The sequence below is a fragment of the Mesoplodon bidens genome (genome assembly GCF_964165515.1).
Source record: "Mesoplodon bidens genome assembly, chromosome: 7".
NCBI classification, from domain to species: domain Eukaryota; kingdom Metazoa; phylum Chordata; class Mammalia; order Artiodactyla; family Ziphiidae; genus Mesoplodon; species Mesoplodon bidens.
This window is the reverse complement of record NC_138164.1, coordinates 42659467-42684936: the sequence shown is the minus strand read 5'-3', so window position 1 is coordinate 42684936 and position 25470 is coordinate 42659467. Positions and strand designations below refer to the sequence as shown.

At 45.9% G+C, this 25470-nt stretch overlaps 1 protein-coding gene and 1 pseudogene across 2 annotated transcripts in view; one reads left to right on the top strand and one right to left on the bottom strand.

Moving 5' to 3' along the window:
* LOC308620770 (centrosomal protein of 78 kDa-like) overlaps positions 1-25470 on the bottom strand; it is a 1829729-nt pseudogene that overhangs the window by 436669 nt on the left and 1367590 nt on the right. The window lies entirely within an intron of this gene.
* The window catches only part of LOC308621085 (forkhead-associated domain-containing protein 1-like), a gene marked incomplete at its 5' end in the record, with an annotated part of 212550 nt that continues 197924 nt past the window's right edge, over positions 10845-25470 (top strand). The window contains one exon of the mRNA XM_081241257.1: positions 10845-10937. Coding sequence (XP_081097383.1) covers positions 10845-10937 — 93 coding nt within the window. The remainder of the gene's footprint in view (positions 10938-25470) is intronic.

Sequence of the window (25470 nt, the reverse complement as noted above, 5' to 3'; positions counted from 1 at the left end):
TCTTGAACAATATTTCCTAAACTCATTCACTTAATCAAAAAAACATTTATTGAGTGCCAGCTACCTGGTACCTGCCAGGTACTGCTGCCGGGTCCTGCTCCGGACACCAAGGATACAGGGATCCTCGCCTCATGGAGTGGACCTTCCAGTTTGTATTTGAGCCCTCAAATGATCAGAATGTCTGGCGAAGCGGCCCGGGAATTCAGTGATTCTGACATGGGGCCAGAATTAGGACCTGTCGTCCCAAAGAGCCCCAGCTCAAACACCCCTTCTGTAAAGAGAGAGGGGAGGAGTGTATTGAAAGCATGTGCTCTAACTGGGAAGCTCATAGCCTGCTGAGGGAGTGTAGAGGGTACCTGCACTTTGGAAAAATGTTTGGCAGAATCTCATAAAGCCGGACGTATGTGTGACCCAGAAATTCTACTCCTAGATATATACCCAAGAGATATGTGCACATGTGCAGACCAAAAGGCATACACAACGGCCCCCAATTATCCCTGGTGTTCACACCTCTGTGTCCCCTCCCCTTGAGAGTAGGCAGGACTGTACCTTATTTCTAATCAGTAGATGCTGCAAAGGTGATGGGCATGTCATTTCTGTGATTATGTTACAGAAGATTGTAACTTCCATCTTGCCTGGAGACCCTCTCTATGGACTGTCACTGGCTTTGATGAAGCAAGCCACCTTATGGAGAGGCCCACATGGCAAGAAACAGTGCAGGATCTCTGGCTAACAGCCAGCAAGGCGGTGAGGCCCTCAGACTAACTAACAACCCTCAGGGAACTGTATCCTGCCAACCACCACATGAACTGGAAAGAGGATCCTTCCCCAGCTGAGCCTCAGATGAGACCCCAGCCCTGGCCACCTCCCTCATTGCAGCCTGGGAGAGACCCTGAGCAGAGAACCCAGCTAAGCAGAGCCCAGATTCGTGACCCACAGAAATTGTGACATAAGTGTGTGTTTTTTGGATCCGTTAAGTTTGCCATAATTTGTTCTGCAGGAATAGATAACAGAGTGTAATGCAATGTAGCAGTGAGAATGAATGAACCACAGCTACATCAGACAACGTGGTCGAACCTCACATACTTGAGTGAAAGAAACCAGGCAGCAAATGGAATCTGTAAGATTCCATTTCCATGAAGCTCAAAACCAAGCAGAATTAATCTATGATTGGAAGTCAGACAAGCGGGAGGGGGTAACAAGAATGAGCACAGGGAGTCTTCTCGGAGGGGAGGGGGTGGGTGGTGATGTTCTGCTTCTTGTTCTGGGTTCTGGTTAGGGTGGGTGCATACACTTTGTGAAAATTCGTCAAGTGTACGCTTATCAGTTGTGCTCTTTTCGAGATGTATATTATGTTTTGAAAACAAAACTTTACAAAAAAGAAAATATGCTGGAGTCCAACAGCTAGGGTTCGAATCTTGGACCTATCACTTACAAGATTTGTAACTGGGCAAGTTACTTGACTTTTCTGAGCCCGCTTCTGTGAAATGGGTTGGGCCAAGAATTAAATAAAACAGTGCATGGCATAGCGGCTGGTACCTAACAAGCCTCAGTAAATATTAGCTAGTTTGGTTAACCTCATTCATAGTGGTTCATTGTTAATCCCCCCCAAAAAAGTAGTGGAGGTTGATTTGCCTGGATGCCTGCAAGTTGAATATATGGAGTTCTCTTGCACGTGCCACGCCACAGAGACCAGCTGGATTCTCAGAATCCCTCTAGCAGCGATCAGGGGAGCTCAGCCTGCCTCTGACACCCACACCCAGAAATGTCCCTGGGCAACAAGCAAGATGATATGCGAGTGTTCAGAGGTCAACTTTGTCTGGGTTGGGACTGAGACGATGCAAATCAAAGCTCTCCCCAGGATGGCTGTGATCGGGTTGAGATGGTGCTGTCCTCCCACATCATCAAGAAAACAACAAAAACAAGCAAACAGACAGACAGCAACGCGGACATTCACAGAAGGAGTCTGTGGTACCGGGCACAGTTTACTACTTCACACATATTAACCCATGTGGTCTTTACAGTCAATGTTGCTATTACCTCCATTTTACAGGTGAGAGAAGTGAGGTACAGACAGAATAAAACAAACAAACAAATGAAACCAGGCCGATCAGAGGTGGGATCAGCAGCCTTCATCTGCAGCTTTCAAACAGAACATACAGACTGACCTCCCTGGCAAAGCTTTTTTTCTGTTTTTTTGTTTGTTTTTTTTAGAGACAGTGGTTTTTTGGTTTTGTTTTAATTTTTTTAATTAATTAATTAATTAATCTTTGGCTGTGTTGGGTCTTCGTTTCTGTGCGAGGGCTTTCTCCAGGTGTGGCAAGTGGGGGTCATTCTTCATCGCGGTGCACAGGCCTCTCACTATCGCGGCCTCTCTTGTTGCAGAGCACAAGCTCCAGACGCGCAGGCTCAGTAGTTGTGGCTCACGGGCGTAGTTGCTCCGCGGCATGTGGGATCCTCCCAGACAAGGGCTCGAACCCACGTTCCCTGCATTGGCAGGCAGACTCCCAACCACTGCGCCACCAGGGAAGCCCCCTGGCACATCTATGATTTGCAAGAGATGAATGTCCCAACCAGCCTTGTCTGTATCTGAGAAAACACCTGGGTGACTTCTCATTTTCTGACAGGGGAAAGGGGTGAGCACGGCCGCAGAAGGCCTCAGTGACCAGCTGTGATTTTGTGGTTTGAATTTATTTTTGTGAACCTGTGTGTGTGTGTGTGTGTGTGTGTGTATAAAAACCTGCATTTCCTTAGCCCATAGCGTCAGGTTAGTAATGGACTGTGGAGCCTCCAGTGGCCCTTTGCTCTCCCATCTGACACCTACTCAACAGCTTAGCTACTTCCTGATCTTCGAGCGCTCTCTCTCTCTTTTACTCCCCCTTTCTCCTGTTCCAGCTCTTTCCCTGGCTCTCTCTTACCCCTTAAAGGCTGGGCAAGCTCCCTACCTCTTCCAGGCAGGAGGCCAGCATTCATTTCCTGTTGGAATGCAGGGGACAACAAGCAGATCTGGGGAGGGGGCACAGTGGATGGGCTCTCCCAGTCAAGGACAGCCCAGGGAAGGTAACTGCGGCCCAATGAGATTTTATGGGGCAGAGGTCCTGCAGGAAAGAAGCCCAGTGGGTGGCAGGAGAGGTCCCTGGCAAGCCCCAGCTACCCCCTCCTGGCCTCAGCTCCCTCCCTCTCTTGCTGCAGGCACTGCCCAAACTTCAGGACAGCCAGAAGCCCAGATTGTTCAGGGCTGAGGGAAAGCAGGTGGTGAGCATGGGTGTCTCGTGGCTGTGACACCTGTCACCTGTGGTCCCCGGGGAAAATACCTTCCCATCACAGTCATCTAGGTTCAAATCCTGTTCTGGCTGTGTCACCTTGGTCACACACCTCCATGGCTCTTGAGCCCTATTTTCCTGTTCCAGTGGGAGTGACGTGATAGAAATAACACCCGTCACGACACTTTTGGGCGCTTCTCTGCAGAGCTCCGAGGTCCAGGTGTTTCACACACACCTACTGCCCCAGGTTATGCTGAGGATTAAATGAGATGATCCACAGGAAGGACTGGGACAGAGCCCTGCGGGTGGAAAGCCCGGAGTTAACATCACTCGCTCCAGTATTAGGAGGACAGCTGGGAATGACAAAGCTGGGACCTGGACCCAGGCCTTTCAGACACCAGCATCCTGATGTTGATGGAGATACAGTACAGCCTTGGTAGCCACCCAGAGCTCAAGAAGATTGATTGATTACAGGCATCACCAAGGAGCCCATATAAACTAGAAACCTCTTTTTTTTTTTGGCCATGCCTTGTGGTTTGTGGGATCTTAATTTCCCCACCAGGGATTGAACCCGGGCCATGGCAGTGAAAGCACCAAGTCTGAACCAGTGGACCGCCAGGGAATTCCCCAGGTGCAGTATTTTGAACACCCCACCATCGCAAAGGACAACTCTCACTCAGCCCAGGACATGCTATGATAAAGCCATGAATTATTGGGGTATTTTGGTTTCTGTTTTTGAAATTTAAGTGGATGACATGGAACTGGGTTTTAAGACTTTCACACACCCTTTGAGATGACTGTGGCATCCTGTGGGGAGCGGCAGGATCCAATCAAGATTTGGCAATTTCTGCTCCAGTGAGCCTGAATGTCAGCTTTGTTCTGCGTTTAGTATTTCCTCATCGAGAGATGGACTAATGGCAACATATGCTCTCCCAAGCCTATCACGGGGCCAAGGGCGGCTCCGGCTCCAGGCTGGCCTGGATGGGCTCCGTAGGGTCTGGCTGGCAGTGAGCAGGGTTGCGCTCTGTGCTCATGTTGATGACACTGAAGACAAGCATGGAGCTGTGGGTGGGGCTGGGGAGGGCCAAGGCTACAGAAGCCTAGGTCCTGGGGTAAGGACAGTTCAGCTCAGCAGCTCAAGAGTAGGAGACAAGGCTGTGGGTGGGTGGCAAGGGCTGCCCCTGTTCATTTACTCATTCGTTCATTCAGGCACTGTTCTAGGTACTGGTGATCCAGCAGTGAACAAAAGAGAAAAAAAAAACCCTGCCCTCATGGAGCTTAAGTTGGGGGTCAGGGGGGAGTTGGGAGTGGGGAGACTGACAACAAATAAGAGAAGGAAACTAAATAAATAGCATGTTAGAGGAGTGGTAAGATGAAGGGAAGAGCAATAGAGTGAGGTGTTTGTTTTGTTATTCATGTTTTTTTGGGGGGGTGTCTTTTGTTTTGTTTTGTTTTTTTGGGTGGCATCATGGGGCTTGCAGGATCGACCAGGGATCGAACCGGGCAGTGAAAGCACCGAGTCCTAAACACTGGACCGCCAGGGAATTCCAAGACCCTTTTAAATAGGGTGATATTTGAGTAAAAATTTGAAGGAGCTGAAGGAGATCCCTGGGGGAAGTGCCAGGTAGGGAGAAGAAACAGTAACTGCAAAGGCCCTGAGGCAGAAATGTGCCTGGAGAGTTGAGCCTGACCCTCTCTGTTCCTCTGAAGTTACCACTCAGGGCCCTGGTCTCTGTGGTCACTCCTCATACATTCCTAAGGTCTTTCTGGTCGAAGGGAACTAACCCAGGCAGAACCTTCCAGGCTGACTGAGGGCCTGGAAGAGATTTCTAGGGACAAGTGCTGGGAGGGCTCTGCGATTCAACTGCAGGGTTGAAAAAGTCCTGAGGTTTTGCCAAGCTTTTAACAAATGCACAAGGAATTTGAAAGAACGCAACAAATTCATTCCTGGACCATGCTCCAGAGTTGCCTAATCAGAATCTCTGAGGTCTGTGCCAGGGAATGTGCATTTCTAAGAGCCTCTAAGCATGTGGGAGCATCTTTACCATATATTCCATCCCATATCGATTTCCATGATTTTTCTCTCTTATATCATCTTCTAATTGACTAGAGTGGAGTCTGCCATCTTTCATCTTTCTCAGATGAATATTTTGAGTTTGTCTTGGGGCACCTTGTCCGTCATTGCCTGCCAGGGAAATGAGGCATTCTGTAGGTAGTCAGCAGGGCTGTTCTGCTCCCAGACAGAAGGGGATGATTTGAAAAAGGTGACATGGGGTGAGGGGAGATAGTTGGCATTTGCATGTCTTCTCCACACGCTCCATCCCCCCAGCCCCGTGCCCATGGGGAGTGCGGAGGGGGGCGGTTTCATAAGGATCTGATCCAGGTCAACACTGGGGCCACCGTCTGACCTTGTAGGGACTCAGGTGATGTTTGTAGAAGTAAAGAACACATGAATGAATAAACGCGAGTTTTGACAGGGAAGGACAGGAACAGTAAGGCTGTGGGCTTGTAAATACCCTTTCCCTAGCACGTGGGAGAATCTTCCATTCTTTCAGAAGTGTTCCTTCCACCCCACCCATCTCCCATCTCCACCCCCACCCCCAGAAGTGATGGTTCCCCCCAGCTTACTCTGTTTTCTCCTCCACAACAGAGAGAACTAGAGTTTCGGGTGGGACGGGGGGTACTAACCTCCAAGCTTCTCGTGGCTCAGCTCCATTACCCTCCCACGCCTGACCACCCCCTCCTCAACGCACCGAACCTAGAGCTAAGGTCAGTAGGAAGGATTCTTGAGTCTGCTCCTTCCCCGCTGTAAGACTTGGAGCTACTTCTGTGAACACTGAGCCTGTTTCTCCATCCTCTAGGGGGCAGGTCGGGGAGGGCTCGCAGCGCTGCAGCGGGCTGTAATTGGCCGGGTGCTGCCAGCGCACCTCCCCCTCATCCTTGGGCGCCGCGCACGCCACGCCCCTCCCCAGCTCGGCCGTCAGAATGGCGTTGCCGTGGCGACGTTTGTAAAAAGGCCGGGCGGGCGCGCGGGCTGCGGGCTGTCGCCTGGAGACTCCGCGGGAGGGCGGCAGAGCGGAGGTCAGGGCTCTCGGCGGAGGACGAGGCGTGGGCTTCTTCCTCTGGCCAGGTGAGAGCGGCGCGCGAGGAGGCGGCGGGAGGAAATCTGGGCCGGAGGAGGCCAGCCCTGCGAGGTCAAGGGCGTTGGGGTAGGCAGGGGACCCGGCACCAGCCGATTCCGAACTCTCTGATCCAGGCTCGGGTCGCCAGGAGCACCCCAGAAAAGGTGCCCCAACACCAGCCATTCCTTCCTAAGTGCAGCCCCTACCTCGCCCCCCAAGGGAGGCGGCACGGGAGCTTTAAGCCTCTCCTGGGCACCAGCTCTTGGATGTCCTGTGGGTATAGCTGGGATTAAGAGAGGAACCCCTGTTTCCCCTGATTTATGGACAACACCCACCCAATGGTCAGAGACACACACACACACACACACCCGCCCCTTACCTGAACTCCCCTTCTTTAAGGAACTTTGAGGCCACTGTAAACCTCAAAAGAAAGTTTGTTCCTTTAGCCCAATTCTGAGCCATCCAAAGTGGTCGGGGGAACGCAAATGACTGAAGCCCTTTTGCTCTTTCCTGTGGCTGGTGCTCCATGGCGCTGAGTAAGAACGAATTCACAGAGCTCCACACATTCAAATTACTTTGACAGTGTTTTCACGCAAGGAAGTGATGCACAGGGCAAAATGAAGGTGGAGAAATATTGTCCAATCCAAAAGCTAAAGAGATAGAATTTAGGTTTTCCAAGGAGTCATCTAAGCTAGATACTGACAGGAAAAATGAAAGGTAGTTACTATCAAAGCTTCCTAGCCAGCTGGCTGTACTGACTTGCTTTGAGGTGTCCTTTGTATTTTCATTCACTCAGCAAGTGTTTCCCAAGCACCTACTATGTGTCAGGTTCTGCCCCCCGCCGCCCCCTACCCTGGAGAAGGGGTAATGCACAGAACTGGCAGGAACTGCAAAGGGTCTGACATTTGACCCTGTTTGAAAGTTAGTAAGTTAGCCTGCCCAGCTTATAGTTCCTGGCAGAAGACAAGAGACTCCTGGGCCAGAAACAAAGAACTTGATTACTCACAGCACAGCTGACATAAAAGGCAGCAGAGCTGCATATGCACTTTGGTTCCTGTTGCCCTGAAAGTCCATCGGGCTGGTGCAGAGCAGCCAGTGTGGATGCTGTGCGCACAGTGGGTCTGTGTCCCAGGTAAGGAACTCCAAACTCAGGAAACTGCAATCTTTGAAAGGGGCTGCTAGCAAACCTGCCCAACTTTTGCCCCAGAAGGAGCCGTTATCTTTCTTAGAAACATTACCTCTATCCTCCCAGGCTGTTTGCCATACAAGCAGCCTCGGAAAGTGAGTGCAGGACAAAATCTTTCAATGCCTTTGCTCTGAAGATGGGTACAAACACAAAATACCCATGAAGAATCGCTTCTGAACAAAATGAACACAGTCCTGGTTTTCCAGGAACATATATGTTAGTGAAAGAGAAACCAACAGCAAGCATAACTAAAGAAAGGAACAAGAACATGTCAGAGAATGATAAGTACAAGGAAGGAAACACAGCAGGGGAAAACTAGCAGGGGAATAACATGACTGAGGGTGCCTTTAGCCAGAGTGGTCAGTCAGGTGGTTGCCCCGAGGGGGGACGTCTGAGCAGAGAGAAGACCCCAGCCTTGGGGACGTCTGGGGTGAGAGCTAAAAAACAAATATGCACATGATCCAAGTTTAAGTTTTAGATTAGTGGCGTTTCCTGTGGTTTTCCTGCAGAAGAGACATTTCTTGGAAGTTTCCATTTTAGCTTAATTAGACTTGAATGTGTTGCGTGCTAACATGGTCCTCTGCAATTGAAGATTAATAACTGAAGGCAGCAGAGCATGGTTCTTTGGGAAGGGGAAATGTCTTTTCCCCTGTATACATGACAGCGAACTTAATCAAATGTATTTCTCATTATCTGAAAGCATCAATATTTGTGGGACATCCACAGGCCTCAAAGTTTACAAATATAAACTATGCTGCTTATTTATATTTCTCTTACCCCCAGGTAGGGTCTCGTCTTCCTTTCAGAGGATAGAATGCTGGTTTCAAGGACTTTCTTTTATTACATGTCCCAAGTGTCAGCAGACAGTGCAATTACCCCACCCCTACTCTGCCCCACCAGCAGCAATGGAGGTTTGTACACTGGTTACATGCAAAGGCCCAGAGTTGTCACACACTTACTATTGTGTGACCTTAACTTCTCTGAGTCTCAGTTTCCTCATTTGTAAAGCGGGACAATATTGACACCTGCCTCGCAGGGTGGTTCTGAGGATGAAAAGAGGCCATGTGTGTAAAAGGATAGCCCAGTGCCTGGCACTTAGTAGGGATTCAGTGATGGAATGATGATGGAGATATTGATGGAAAGCAGAGCCAGACCGGAGACCCTCTACGGTCAGACCTAGATGATTTTTGTTTTTATCCACAGTCTAACAACTTCACACTTCAGTGACGTTTCAGTTGAAAAGAGACTTTGGGGACTTTCTTGGTGGCTCAGCGGTTAAGAATCTGCCTGCCAATGCAGGGGACACGGGTTCGAGCCCTGGTCCAGGAAGATCCCACATGCCTCGGAGCAACTAAGCCAGTGCACCACAACTACTGAGCCTGCACTCTAGAGCCTGCGAGCCACAACTAGGGCTCGTGTGCCGCAACTACTGAGCCCACGTGCTCCAACTACTGAAGCCTGCACACCTAGAGCCCATGCTCCACAACAGGAGAAGCCACCGCAGTGAGAAGCCTGCGCACTGTAAGGAAGAGTAGCCTCCGCTCGCCGCAACTAGAGAAAGCCCACATGCAGCAACGAAGACCCAACACAGCCAAAAAAAAAAAAGGAAAAAAAAGAAAAGAGACTGTCTTTGACATGGCACTGAGATGGATCAGAATTCAAATATCATGTGAATTATCATCAACATCTTGGAACCAGCTGAAGTCACTGACATTTTTATGTTTTAAAACACATGTATATATGGGCTTCCCTGGTGGCACAGTGGTTGAGAGTCCACCTGCCGATGCAGGGGACACAGGTTCGTGCCCCGGTCTGGGAGGATCCCACATGCCACGGAGCAGCTGGGCCCATAAGCCATGGCCTCTGAGCCTGTGCATCCGGAGCCTGGGCTCCGCAACGGGAGAGGCCACAACAGTGAGAGGCCCGCGTACCGCTAAAAAAAATAATAATAATAATAAATAAATAAAAATAAAAAAATAAAAAACATGTATATGTCTTCCCTGGTGGCGCAGTGGTTGAGAATCTGCCTTCTAATACAGGGGACATGGGTTCGAGCCCTGGTCTGGGAAGATCCCATGTGCCGCGGAGCAACTAGGCCCGTGAGCCACAACTACTGAGCCTGTGCATCTGGAGCCTGTGCTCCACAACATGAGACGCCGTGATAGTGAGAGGCCCGTGCACCGTGATGAAGAGTGGCCCCCACTTGCCACAAATAGAGAAAGCCCTCGCACAGAAACGAAGACCCAACACAGCCAAAAATAAATAAATAAAATTTAAAAACATGTATAGGATTTACTTTGAAATGCATTAAAATATAAAATGTATAGATGGGTAGATATGTGATAAAGCAAATAGAACAAAATGTTGATTGTAGAAACTGGGTGGTGGTTCTATAGAAGTTCACCATCCACTTCTTTCAACTTTTCTGTGTGTTTGACATTTTCATAATAAAATGCCAGCAAAAGATATGTACAGAGTCTTGACCGTACAGCCAAGCTATAATCTTGATATTTTGTCTTTGGAAATCATTTTTTTTTCAACCTAAATATATGAAGGAATGCGGTGACTTAAAAAGAAAGTATCTTCTAATGCCCATTTCCTCGATGACTGACTCTTCCACACTTTAAGAAGCTCTGTAGAAGTTGGGGTTTATTGAGTCAAAGTTCAGAAGCCCAAGATTAATAACAGTCACAATCACAGTAGGACAAATGGGTGTTTAGTGTAGCAATCACCATTCTAGATGCTTCACATTTAATCCTCACAAAACTCTTTGGGATACAGAGTATTATTAGCCCCATTTTACAGATGAGGAAACAGAGGCATAGAGAGAGAATAAGTAACTCACTCAGAGTCACAGAGCTAGTAAGTGGTGGGTTAGTAACACTGAGTATTTGATTCTGTCAGATAACTAACCCCAAACTAAGCTTAATGGGAGGTGGAGAGCGGTTATCAGTGGAATTCAGATTTGTTTGGGTTGTTTTTTTTTTTGCTATTGCTTGTTTGTGCTCTGAGTTACATAAAGGATGTCCTCTTGTGATCAGAAGCAAGCTCATCTATGCCGGCTATCACTGTTAAAAGGACAGTCTTAAATATGTGCGGAATTATCATTGTGATCGTTGTTAAATCCAGCTATCCACTCCTACCTCTGCTGACTTCTCCTGTGGACATTATGGTGTATTCCATTCATTCTAAATATGACACTGAATAATTAGAGGACTGTATTTTTCTAACAAAATTGTTTTCTGAAAACCTGTTATAGGAAAAGCAGAGAATATGAAAGCCTATCTAAAGAGTGCAGAAGGCTATTTTGTCCTGAATAAAAGCACTACGATTGGAAGGCATGAAAATTCAGACCTTGTTTTAGAGGTAAGACCTCTTCCTAGCCAGTCCCCGACCCTCCCTACCCCTCACACCACCAAAAGTCCTTACTGTTCTGTGGACTCCAGTCTCTTGTAAAGCACAGCCTCTGGCTAACAGTCCCAGCCTTCCTCGGTGTGCCACCAATAACCAATCCCGGCATGTGCTGGGTCTCCCTGGCACATGTGGTAAGAATGAGCACAGTGCAAAGTGCGATGGGCCCTGTGTCCTTTGCTGACTGTGTCTGCAGTGTCCCACCCTGATGGCGTGGTTTGGAAGGTGGGCTTAGAGCTGATGCTTGACCTTCACCTGCTCTGCGTCTGGCAGCCACGGCCACCTGAAGGGCCCAGCTTGAGCAATGGCCTCTCGCCCTTTCCAGAGCTTCTGGAGACTATGGGCCCCTCAGAGCCCTCCCGTGCCCCCGTACCTCCAAGTAGTAAATCAGGGTAAGCCCTGGGCATGGCCTCAGTGCTCTCTCACTTCATTTCATTCCATTCTCTGAATTAGCTGTGGCTTGGTCCACAGTCCCAGCTCATTGACAGCCAAGGAAGTTGGAAGAAATTGTAAGTAAGGAATTATACAAACAGTGGCTTTGAGCCTTTTACCATTTTGAAAGGGATTAAAATATTGAAGCAGAAAGAGAAATGCAATGGAATCCCTTTAGGACTGTGAAAGGCAGACCACTCTCAGACTTCACTCAACAGATTTTTTTAAACTTTATTTTGAAATAATTATAGATGCACAAATAGTAGAGGGAATGGCACGAAGCATGTGTGGAGACCTGTGCCATTTTACCACGTGTGGATTTGGGTGTGGCCCTCAGGATATAGGAGTATTCCATCATCAGAGATGTCCCTTGTGATGCTCCTTTTATAGTCACAATTCCTCCTCCCACCATCGTCCCCATGCTCCGAAAACCACTAATCTGTTCTCCGTCTCTATAATTTTCATCATGTATGTATGACCTTTGTGATTGATTTTTTTTTTTTTTAGTCAGTGTAGTGCCCTTGACATCCATTTAGGTTATTAGCTTGTTCTTTTATTGCTGAGTAATAGTCCACGGTATGGACGTATCACCTGTGTTTAACCATTCACTTTTTGAAGGACATTTTGTTTCCATTTGGGGCTATTACAAATAAATGTACTATAAACATTTGTGTACGGGTTTTTGTGTGAACATAAGTTTTTATTTCTCTGTGATAAATGCTCAGGAGTATGATTGCATGGATTAACATATGTGTTTATATATATTCGGTTTGTAAAGAAACTGCCAGACTTATCCAGCATGGCTGTACCATTTTTCATTTCCACCAGCTATGTATGAGACACATCCTCACCAGCAATTAGCATAAACACTGTTTTTCATTTTAGCTGTTTTAGTAAGTGTGTAGTGGTATCTCATCATAGTCTTAACTTGCATTTTCCAAATCGATAGTGATGTTAAATGTCTTTTCATGTACGTGTTTGCCTTCTGCATATCCTCTTCAGTGAAATATCTCTTCATATCTTTTAAGTGTCTCTAATCGAATTGTTTAGTTTTTTTACCATTGAGTTTTGAGAATTCTTTATGTATTTTAGATATGAGTCCCTTGTCAGATAGATGGTTTGCAAATATTTTCTCCCATCCGTAGCTTGTCTTCTCATTCTCTTAGCAGAGTATTTCACAGAGCAAAAGCTTTAACTCTTGATGAAGTCCAGGTAGTTATTTTTTCTTTTATAGATCATGCTTTTAGTGTCATGTCTAAGAACATGCCACAAGGTCCCTGACCCTGAGGATTTTCTCTTACGTTTTCTTCTAAGTGTTTTATAGTTTTATGTTTAAATCTATGAACCATTTTGGGTTCACTGTCGTTTATGATGTGAGATTTAGGTCAAAGTTCATTTTTCTTGCATGTGGATATTTAGTTGTTCCAGAACCATTTGTTGAAAAGACTATCCTTTCTCCATTGAATTGCTTTTGCAAGTTTGTCAAAAATAATCTGGCCATACTTTCTATGGGGGCTACTTCTTAGTTCCCTATTATGTTTCATGGATCTATTTGTCATAATGGATCTACCATTATGAGATAGCCTTGATTACTGTCGCTATGTAAGTCTTAAATCAGGTAGAGTGATTCCTCCCACTTTTCCTTAAAGAAATTTTTTAACCTCTTCTAGTTGCTTTGCCTTTCCATTTACATTTTAGTGTAAGCCTGTCTGTATACACAAAATATCATGCTGTAATTTTGATTGGAATTGTGTTTTATCCTATATATCAATGTGAGAATAATTGATATACTCCTATATTGTCCTCCAATTCATGAACATGGTATATTTCTCCATTTATTCAGTGTCTCTCATGAGTGTTTTGTAGTTTTCAGCATACGAGTCCTGTACGTGTTTTGTTAGATTTACACTTAAGTATGTCTCTCTCTTTTTTTTTGAGTGATTGTAAATGGTATTATATTTTTAATTTTGGTGTCCACATGTTCATTGACAGTATATAGAAATACAGTTGATTTTTGTATGCTTCTTGGTATCTTGCAACCTTAACTGCACTTTCTTATATAAGGGCTTTTGTAGATTTCTTGGGATTTTATACATAAACAATCATGTCATCTGCAAATAAGAACAATTTTATTTCTTCTTTCAGAAAAGGAGATCTGAATGCTTTTAATCTTCTTTTCCTTGCTTTATTTCCCTGGTTAAGACTTCCAGGACTCTGCTGAACAAGAGCAGTGTATAAATCCTTATATTCGCTTGTTCCTGACCTTAGGGGAAAGCAGTTACTCTTTCACCATTAAGTAGGAGTTAGCTGTAGGGTTTTTATACATGTTCTTACCAAGTGAGAAATTTCCCCCTTTATTCCTAGTTTTCTGAGAATGTTTATTGTAAATGCAACAGATTTAAAGATAACTCCATGAACCTCCCCGTGAGATTCTCCTCCATGATATGGTCTCCCTTCAAGGACACAGAACATCTGTTCAGTGTGCAAAGTGGGAGGAAAAAGAAGAAGAAGAAGAACTGTAGTTTCTTCTTTATCCTAACAAGGCATAGATTTGGGGTCGTTTTATTTCCTGTCTGGCTAAAGTAGAGACAGAGATCTCTGTTTTGAACCTGACTATGATATTAGAAAACTGTAGTAATTTTTAAAAGCACGGGCTTTGGAGATAGACAGAGCTGGGTTTGAATCTCATTAGGCTACTTTGTGGCTGAGTGACTTCAACCAAATTACTTAATCACTCTGAGCTCCTTTTCCCTGTCTGTAAACCTCTTACCTCACAGGGTTATTCTGAGGATTAAGTGAGAAATGCATATAAAGAGCCTGGCATGTGGTGCTCAGTGAATGACACAATGATCATTATTATGGTCTCATAAAACAGAGACTGAGAAGAATCCTCAGTGGTGCACAGGGTTGAGATGAGGACCCACTGACATTAATAAGCCATTTGGAAAAGGGAACTAATGAGGACAGTTATTAACGAGACAGAAATTGAGTTGCATTCATTGTATATAAATAATTGACTGCTTACTGCTCCTCAGACTTAGCTTAAGAAATACGTCACTAGGCTTCCCTGGTTGCGAAGTGGTTGAGAGTCTGCCTGCCAATGCAAGGGACACGGGTTCGTGCCCCGGTCCGGGAATATCCCACATGCCGCGGAGCGGCTGGGCCCGTGAGCCATGGCCGCTGAGCCAGCGTGTCCGGAGCCTGAGCTCCACAACAGGAGAGGCCACAACAGTGAGAGGCCCGTGTACCACAAAAAAAAAAAAAAATAAATGTCAGGGATTTATATTACTAAAAATCATCCTTGCAATTACCCAGAGGTTACATCTAGCAAATAAAAAAGATTGTTTGTTTTATTTGCCTGGATCAATCCTAAAGAATAGGCAGTCATGCTTCTAAAGATTTCTACTCATCAGCAAGGCTGACATGTTGTTTTGACTATTGGTATTGTAGTATTTCGACATCATTTACTCTTTCCGATAATGGAAGGTAGTTACATGCTTCTTGTTTTTAAAAATTGGGAGAAAGGAAAATATAAGGAAGAAAATAAAAGTCACTTGTAATCATTTGGCTCAGGGAAAAATCAATATTGATATTTGCTGGGTTTTACCCTCCAGACTTTTTTCTATATCCTGTAAGGAGTTTGGTTCCCTAAGGCAGTAGGAAGCCTGTTTATAGCCAGGCTAGTGAGAACTGTTTATAGTCAACAGTGATAACTGTTGCTATCACTCATTCATTGCACAGTATTTACCCAGAGCCTCAGCACCGAGCCAAGTCTAGGGGTACAGTGATGTCAGAACTGGACATGGTCCCTGCCATCAGGAAGCTGCCAGGAGAGAGAGAAATAAGTCAAATGATCCCACAAAGGTGTGACTAATTCCATTCCAACATTGGGGCTGTAAAGGAAAGGAATATGGAAGACAAGGAGGACTTAACTAGACAATAGGAGAAGGGAATGGCATGTGCAAGGGTCCTGGGGTGGAAGAGCATATTGTGAACCCAAGGGACTGAGAGAAAACCAGGGCGTCCAGAAGTCAGAGTGGGAAGGAGGAGGGCTAAGGGACAAGTCGGCCTCCTTCATGTCACCATAAGGGTTTTGATCTTTATCTGAAAAGCAGTGGGAAGAAGGCTTGAAGGATTGTAAACAAGGGGGAGACCTGCCAGTGAACATCCCGGCTGCTGTGTGCAGACGAGCCATCAGGAGCTCTATTCACAATCTCCCCTCTCCCATTTTACACGGCTCAAAAGCCTCAGCCTTGCTCATTTCACAGCTAAACCTTGCAAGTTATAATTTATATGATTTGATGTGCCTTGTAAACTGTATTTTTTAGAGTTGGATATGGCTGTTATTTAAACTCTGCTGAGAAAGGGACTCAGTTCTTCCAGAATGAAGAAACACCAAAGCCAGTGGTTGTTGGATTTTCCTCATGTTTAAGAGTGGTTGTTCAACATGAACTCCTAGGCATTCTGACCCAGTGGGTTTGGGGTAAGGCCCAGGAATCTTCACATTTGTATGCTCCCCAGGTTCAGGTGGGGGGAATGGAGTCCCTGGAGTTGGTTCCAGGACCACACTTTGAGAACCCCACCATCAGTGCTCCCTCCCTCTCCCTTCTTGATCAGCAGAGCTCCTGCTTGTGTGTGTGTGTGTATTCTTTCAATAAACTTTGTTTTGAGGAAAAGAGAAGCGAAGGGTAAACAATGAAGGGCTGACTGACCCTACCCCCTCCCCAGGGACTCCCCCAGTCCCACCCTGGGGAAGTCCCAGGATCCCTAGAAGACTGAGCTCTAGGACAGCCCAAGTCAGTGCAGGGCTGCAGCTAGGAAGGTGGAGATGGAAGAGAAAAAGAAAGAACAGACATGACAGGGGGTTGAAATGCTTCTGTCCACACCTCACCCTCGGTGGTCAGTGTCCTGCCAGGCATCTCCTTTCTCATGGGTTTAGCCATCTCTCCAGCCTGTGTCAGCCCTTCTCGCGTGGGATCTGAGGGTCGTGAAGCCAGACTGATCTCATACACATACCCCAGATCCCATCCAGCCGGATGACTCTCGTCCCTTTTCCTGGCCCCTGTCAGTTCTGGGCTGCCTCTCAGGAAAGAACCAGAGCCTACACCTTAATCTTGTTTATTATTATTAAACAAGGCTGCTGGGATTCTCCTATTATTTGCGTAATTTCACGGACATGCAGGTATGTCTGCTCTGTCAAAGGACACACACAGCTGTAGCTCTGATGGGCATGGCCAAATTTCCCACCAGAGGTTTCCGGATGTGGTGTCCTGCCAGCAGTGGATGCCCGTCTCCCACTCCCTCCCCAGCCTAGGGTGCTGACCCCCCATTGGATCTTCACTGATCTACCGGGTGAAGTATGGTACCTGTGTCATTTTAATTCACATTTCTCTTATTCTAAGCGAACACCTGCATTTTGAGACATAAGGTGACAGGTGGACTCTCTGTGGGGAAATCCACGGAATGAAACAGGCCTGGGAGGGTGCACTTGCTGGCTCCCCATCTGCATCGCGCTTGTCCTCCTGCCTGGGTCGTGCTCCCATCCTCCCCCCTCACCCCCACCTCACCCCTGGCTTCTCCCCAAGTGCTCCTTGCTCTGGTGGTTCACCTGTTAGGTCTCACCAGTCCTCAGGGAATGTTTTGTCCCCTGTTTGGGAACTGGCGGCTGATTTCATTGGTCAGTACCCAGCACAGCAATTGATGGGACTAGTTTCTCACCAGCAGATGGAGGGCTTCCAAGAGGAAAAAGTTCAGAGGAAAGGGCTAGATCGTGATCTCATTTTTCTCATTTTTTTTATTGTGGTAAGATATGCATAACATAAAATTTACCATCTTAACCACTTTTATTAAGTGTGCAGTTCAGTGGCATTAAATATATTCACACTGTTGTGCAGCCATCACCCCCATCCATCTCCAGAACTCTTTGAATCTTGCAGAACTGAAACTGCACCCATGAAACAACAACTCCCCTTGTCCCCCCATCCCAGCCCCAGCAACCACCGTTTTGCTTTCTGTCTCTATGACCTTGGCTACTCTGGGTATCTCATATAAGTAGAATCATAACAGTATTTGTCTTTTCATGACTGGCTTCTTTCACTGAGTATAATATCCTTTCACTGAGTATAATGTCCATGTTCATCCATGCTGTAGCATGTGTCCGAATTTCCTTCCTTTTTTAAGGCTGAATAATATTCCATTGTGTGGATTCACCACATTTTGTTTATTCATTCATCTACTGATGGACACTTGGGTTGTTTCCACCTTTTGGCTGTTGCAAACAATGCTATGAACATGGGTGTATAAATATCTCTTCAAGGCCCTGCTTTCAGTTCTTTGGGATATATACCCAAAAGTAGACTTGCTGGATCATATGATAATTTTATTTTTAATTGTTTGAGGAACTGCCATGCTGTTTTCCATAGTGGCTGCACCAAGTTACATTCTCACAACAGGGCACAAGGGTTCCACTTTCCCTGCGTCCTCACCAACACTTGTTATTTCCCTTTTTTTTTTATACTAGCCATTCTGATGGATGTGAGATGAAAGAAAGATCATAATCTTTTGAATAGCATACATAATACAAACAGCTACAGCATACATTTATGGACTACTTACTGCATCTCACATGGCTTTATACATCATCTATGTATGTTCTGTATTTATAGAATTATATCCACAAAACAAATCCTGTGCGGGTGAGAACTACTATTATCATTATTATCCTCATTTGATGACATGGACATGGGACTCAGAAAGGTTAAGGAACTGGCCCAAATCACACAGCTAGTCGGGGGAGGTGGGGCTGAGTTTCAGACTGAGCTGACTCAAGCTTCTAAAAACAGAAGCTTCACTTTTTGAGTGTAAATTTAGCTTAGGGAACATCTAATATCTAAATTGGAAATTCTCAGTTAACTGAGATAACAAGATAATTGACTAAGCTAGGGAAATACCACCCTGTGGAATCGAGAATGGGGGTTGTCAGTGAAATGTGAGATGAATGTTCTTGTGATCCTCATTCATGCCACAGACTGAGGTGGTGCCATCTAGGGGGGGATTTGGGTAAAGAGGAAACGTTGACCTGGTGCTTTCCCAGGAAGAGGAGCATTGGGGCTGTTAAGTGGGGGCCCAGCAAGAAACACCACTTATCTCTCCAATCCAGCCAGAGTAAGTTCTCTGCTTATAAGGACTGGTGGAGTTCAATTAGTCCCACCTGGATAACCCAGGATAGTCTCCCACTTTTTAAAAAATTTTTAAAAAGTTTTTGGCTGGGTTTGGTCTTCGTTGCTGAGCACAGGCTTTCTCTAGTTGCAGCGAGCGAGGGTTACTCTTTGTTGCGGTGCACGGGCTTCTCATTGCAGTGGCTTCTCTTGTTGTGGAGCACGGGCTCTAGGCACGCGGATTCAGTAGTTGTGGCACGTGGGCTCAGTAGTTGTGGCTCGTGGGCTCTGGAGCGCAGGCTCGGTAGTTGTGGCACACGGGCTTCGTTGCTCCATGGCATGTGGGATCTTCCCGGACCAGGGCTCGAACCCGTGTCCCCTGCATTGGCAGGCGGATTCTTGACCACTGCAACACCAGGGAAGTCCTTAGTCTCCCTCTTTTAAGAGCACTGATTAGTAACCTTGACATCGGCACAGTCCCTTTGGCCACCTCATGGAGCATATTCCCAGGTTCTGAGGATCAGGGCATGGGCATCTTTGGGAGACCATTCTGCCCACCACATTAATACTACCACCTGACTGGACCGTTGCTTTGGGACTGGTCTGAGAGCTTTCTGGAAGAATCAGTAGGATCAATGCCACAGGCCATGGAGAAAGATGGCTGGATGAGCTGGCAGGTGATAATCCCGTTACCAAGAGGGCAGGAAGCAGGACTGGTTGAGTGAGCACCTCAACATCCCGGAAGCAGCCAGGCAGTTTGGGGCCTGGAGATGAACCAGGGGTTGGAAATACACACCTGCGAATCGAGGGGGTGGCACAGTGGCCCCAGCCCATGGACAGAGTGTGGAGGAAATGGACATCTGCAGGGAGAGGAGTCCGGCGTGGAGACCTGGAAGCAGTCAGAGAGGTGAGGGAGCCAGAGAGCTGCTGCCAGGCTGAGGGTATTCATCACAGAGACAGCTTGCTTTGTGCCAGGTACTGTTCTGAGCACTCTCGAGTGTATTAACTCATTTCATCCTTAGGAGGTTAATGTTGTTTGCTCCACTTTACAGATGAGGGCGTTGAGGCACAGATAGGCTGAGTATCCTGCCTGAGGTCACAGAGGGAGGCTGGGGCACTGGGCACCACGCTCGGGCAGTCTGATTTCAGGACCAGCCTCTCCTGAGGCCTTGCCGGTCCACAGGGCTCTCCCGGGGAGACCGGGGAGGAAGGATCCAGCTGACGGGGAAGCAGAGAAGCTTCTTCTTTCCTTCCAATCCCAGACCCGTCATCTCACCAGCGCCTGGCCGTTTCCTCATATCCTTATTCTTTTGAAAACCCCATTTTTTTTTTACTATTTCTGCACTACATCCCTTTCTGGAGGCAGTGGGGGGATGGGGCTGGGGGATGGGATAGCCTAGAACCAAAAGGTTAAAAGAAATAGATAAAACACACACACACACACACACACACACACAAACACACACACACAAGTTAATTTCAAAAATGTTATCCCACTCCTTAGAACATGTCACCAAGCAGTACCTTTTGTCAATCCTACGAAGCCCAGCTTATCAAACTCATTTTTGCTGCTCAGGGAGCAACCAAAGAGAAGCAAAGAACCGTGCCCCAGGCTGCACAGCTGGAAGGTAGCAGAGGTGGGACTTGAACTCAAGGCTTTCTAACTCCAGAGCCCATCCTCTTGCTCATAATAGAGAACATTTCCCATTTGCCCTATGTTCTCTTCTAAGTGCTTTAGTATGTATTATATCATTTACACGTCACCAGTAGCTTATAAGACTGTCCTTTTGTTACCTTACAGATGAGGAAGCTGAGGTATCACTTGCCCAAGGTCACCCTTCTTGGAAGTAGGAGAGCTGGACTCGAGCCCATTCTAATAACCACCACGTTGCCCTGCTCCCCCAACCCCTGAACCATCAGGCCACGTGCCTCTCTCTGAAAACTGTGTCTCATGTCACAGGGAGGCCGAGAGCCCGAGGAGGCCCCCGAGGGCAATGGCAGTGGGTTGAGGACCCAGCGGGAGAGGACCCTCTTGAAGCCATTTGACAATAAAGGAAAGGAAGGGGGAAGGGGCGGCGTTTCCAGGCCGAGGGGGTGGTGAGCACGTTCACAGGTTAGACGGAAGTTACACTGTCAAGGTGAGGATGCAGAAGAGGAGATGGTTGAGGAGAGGGACCAGACCAGGGTGGGATGAAGGCAGGACCACCCGGAAGCCCTTGGCAGCTAAGAGAAGCCTTGAAGGTCCCATCTAGGAGCTTCTCCAAGCCTGGGAAGTCCAGGTCCTGGCAGGGAGCTGAAGGCACATTCACAGGGGTGTGGAGTGATGGAGGGGAGTTTCCTGAAGGGACTCCATAGGGAGTGGGCAGGGCTCAGAGAAACCACAAAGGATAGTGCAGGGCCCAGAGCTAGTATGAGTGAGGACTGTTCCCACCCCCAGAGCTGAGGGGTGAGGGGCAGGGGCATTTCCTGGGACCTGGAGACCCCGAGGGCTGGGTAGAGTCCTCTGAGGGAAGCTGTGTGGCCCCAGAGAATGGAAGCCAGGGGAGTAAGTACCCCAAGCTCTCTCCCTGCTCTGATCTCTAACCCCCCCATTGGCCAAACCCAACCAGAAACCAGACACAAGGAGCCCATCAGCCCATGGATGTAGCCGCACAGGTGGGCCTGCTGGGCAGAGGGCGCCGTGTAAAGGGATGGAGGAGGGTCGGGAGAAGCAGACGGAGGATGCAGGCAGGTGCAGGAGGTGAAGACCTAGGAGGCTGTTGTCAAAGTAGAATGAAAAGCCTGAGAGCAGGGACCTGCTGGCTGGGGGGCCCAAAGGGCACTGGGCCAGCCTCAGGACAGAAGTGTGAGGGTGGCAGGAGGGTTTGGGGGCCGGGATGGGCTTGAAGGAGCTGGTGAGCTTGAACAGGGCCCAGGCTGGTTGAGCATAGGGCATTACCCCTAGGGAGCAAACAGGGAGCAAAGGCTACGTGACTCAAGGAGAGGACGAGACAGAGGATAAGGAAGGCCGGGAGTGGGAGGTTATGGTCTGAGATGGGGCTTCCCAGTGCCAGGTGATGCAAGGTTGAAACCTAGCTCCAAAGGACGGTTCCAGGTACACGTCGAACCTCAGCGACAATGTCAGTGAACCTCAGGGCAATGTCATAACTAAGTCAGCTTCCCGAGGAGGCTTCCTTAAAGCACAGGGGTCATCAGAGCAGATGGTCATTCTTAATAGAAATTGAAACGTCTCAATATTTTATGGACTCACTATATACTTTTTAAAGACATTTTCAATGCAGGAGCCTTAAAAAATGCACTTGTTTTGTATATTAGGTCCTGCCTGTCTCCTCTCTCATTATTAAATCACTCTCTACTCTGAAAATCACAGGGTACAAATCAAAGGTACAAGTTTTGGAATTAGACTCGGGTTCAAACCCTGATATTGCCCTGGGCCAGCATCCTGATGTTGAGTGAGTCCCTTCATCTTAGCCATTTTTTAAATCGTGGTAAAATACCTATAAAGTTTACCGTCTTAACCACTTTTAAGTGTACAGATCAGTAGTTGTAAGTTATTCACATTGTTGTGCAACCAGCCTCAGAATTTTTCATCTTGCAAAACTGAAACTGTACCCATTAAACAACAATTCCCCGTTTCCCCTTCCCCAGCTCCTGGCAACCCCCGTTCTATTTTGTTTCTATGAGCTTGACTACTTTATGTACCTCACATAGTGGAATCATACAAAATTTGCTTTTTTGTGACACTTATTTCATATAATGTCCTCACGGTTCATCCATGTTGTAGCATGTGTCAGAATTTCCTTCCTCCTACACTGAATAATATTCCACTGTATGGATGGACCACATTTTGCTTATCCAATCATCGGTCAGTGGGCACTTGGGTGGCTTCCACCTTTTGGCAATTGTGAATAATGCTACTATAAACATGAGTGTACAAATAACTCTTTAAGTTCCTGTTTTCAATTCTTTGGGGTATATACCCGGAAGTGGACTTGCTGGATCATATGATAATTTTATCCTAAATTGTTTGATAAGCCGCTCTACTGTTTTCCATATCAGCTGCACCATTTTACATTCTCAGCGGTACATAAGTGTTCCCCTACTCTACATCCTTGCCAACACTTGTTATTTTCTGTTGCTGTTTGTTTGTTTTTGATAGTAGCCATCCTAATGGGTATGAGGTGGTATCTCACTGTGGTTTTGATTTGAATTTCCCTAATGACTAGTAATGTTGAGCATCTTTTTATATGCTTGTTGGACATTTATATATCTTCTTTGGAGAAATGTCTATTCCAGTTCTATGCCCATATTTGATCAAGTTATTTGGGGGTTCTTTTTTGTTGTTGTTGTTGAGTTATAGTTCTCTATATATTCTTCATATTAACCCTTTTTCAGATTTGTGATTTGCAACTATTTTCTCCCATTCTCTAGATGGCCTTTCACCCTGTTTATTGTGTCCTTTGATTCACAGAAGTTTTAGTTTTTGATATAGTTGAATTTATCTATTTTTACTTTTGCTGCCTATGCTTTTGGTATCATATCCAAAAATGCATTGCCAAATCCAATGTCATAAAGCTTTCCTCCTGTGCTTTCCTCTAAAAGTTTTATAGTTTTAGACTCTGTTTAAGTCTTTGATCCACTTTGAGTTAATTTTTATACATGGTGTAAGGTAAGAGTTCAACTTAATTCTTTTGCAGTCTTTCCCAGCATCATTTGTTGAAAATACTGTTCTTTCCCCATTGAATAATCTTGGCACCCTTGTCAAAAATCATTGGACCATATATGCAAACTTTTATTTCTGTGCTCTCTATTCTATTCTATTGGCCTATGTGCCTGACCTTATGTCAGTATCACACTGTTTTGATTACTGTACCTTTGTATGCAGTAAGTTTTGAAATCAGGAAGTGTGAGACCTCCAGCTTTGCTTTTCTTTCTCAAGAGTATTTTGGCTATTTGGGGTCCACTGAGATTCCATATGAATTTTAGGATGGATTTTTCTATTTCTGCAAAAACTGCTGTTGGGATTTTGAATCTGTAGATCCTGCTGTGTAGTAATGACATCTTAACAATATTAAGTCTTCCAACCCACGAATACAGGGTGTCTTTCCATTTATTTGTGTCTTTCATTTCTTTCAGCAGCACTTTGTAGTTTTCAGTGTACACATCTTTTACCACCTTGGTTAAATTTATCCCAAAATATGTTATTCATTTTGATGCTATTGTAAATGAAATTATTTTCTTAACTTCCTTTTCAGATTGTTCATTGTGAGCATATAGAAACACAACTGATGTTTGTGTGTTGATTTTGTGTCCTACAATTTTGCTAGTGAATGGTATTTTTTAGTTCTAAGAGGGTTGTGGTTTTTCATGGACTCTTTAGGATTTTGTACATGTAAGATCATGTTGCCTGTGAACAGAGATAATTTGACTTCTTCCTTTCGAATTTGGATGTCTTTATTTCTTTTTCTTGCCTAATTGCTCTGGCTATGACTTCCAGTACTTTGTTGAATAGAAGTGGCAAAAGCAGGTATCCTTATCTTATTCTTGAAATTAGAGGAAAAGCTTTCAGTCTTTCACCTTTGAGTATGATGCTACCTGTGGGCCTTTCATATTTGACCTTTATTATGTTGAGGTAATTTCCCTCTATTCCCTGTTTGTTGAGTGCTTTTATCATGAAAGAGTGTTGCATTTTGTCAAATGCTTTTTGTACGTCCATCGAGATGATCATTTTTTTCCTTCTTTCTGTTAATGTGATGTATTACGTGGATTAATTTTCATATGTTGAACCATCAGGTCTGCATTCCAAGAATAAATGCCACTTGGTCATAGTGTATGATCCTTTTACTGTGCTGTTGCATTCGGTTTCCTCCTGTTTGGTTGAGGACTGTGGTGTCGGTGTTCACAAGAGATACTGGTCTGTGGTTGTCCTGTCGTGTCCTTGTCTGGGTTTGGGATCAAGGTGATGCTGTCCTCTCACTTCACCTGTTGAGTCTCAGCTTCTTCCTCTCTAAGATGGAGATAACACTAGAGTCCCTGTTTAGGGCCGTCATGCAGATTAAATGATAAAAATGCACACAAAATGCTTCAGCAGGGCCCAGTTCACAGGAAGCCCTCAAAATATGTGAGAGGACGATAAGGATAATAATAAAAATAATAATGAATAAATAACAGTTCATCTCATAGTGGGACAGCTCAGTAGGCTGGGGCTTATAGACTCAGTCTGTATTAGCAGCAGGGCGTCTGTCCAGGAGCAGCATTTAGCAATTTTCCAAGTAAAGGGAGCGAGTGATATTATAGGGCCGAACTAGGAAGCTGTCTCCTGGCCTAACATGTGGTAGAGGCTCACCCAACTTTGTGGAGTCATTGAAAACTTCCTGCTTGCTTTGAGTTCTTAATAATGGCCTGACAGTTTTTGAGGAACTGAACGCAGTGAAGCCTGGCAAGAGACAAACAAAATGTCACAGACAGAATTTCTCTCATTCATGGGTTATCAAAGGTTCAAAGGACACAAAGATCAGTGGCAATGGTGATGAAGATGATGTGGGTGACATTTTCCAAAGAGCTAATGTGTTTTCATTTTTTTTAATACTTTATTTTTTTGAACAGTTTTAGGTTTACAGGAATTTTAGCAGAGAATACAGAGAGTTCCCATATATCCACCCCTCCAATACACACAGTTTCCCCTATTATTAACCTCATACATTAGTGCGGTACATTTGTTACAACTGATGAACCAATATTGATATGCTATTATTAACTAAGTCCATAGGTTACATTAGGGTTCACTCTTTGCGTTGTACGTTCTTTCGTTTTGACAAATGTATAGTGACAAGTATCCACCATTACAGTATCATAAAAAATATTTTCACTGCCCTGAAATCCCCTGTGCCCCTCGTCTT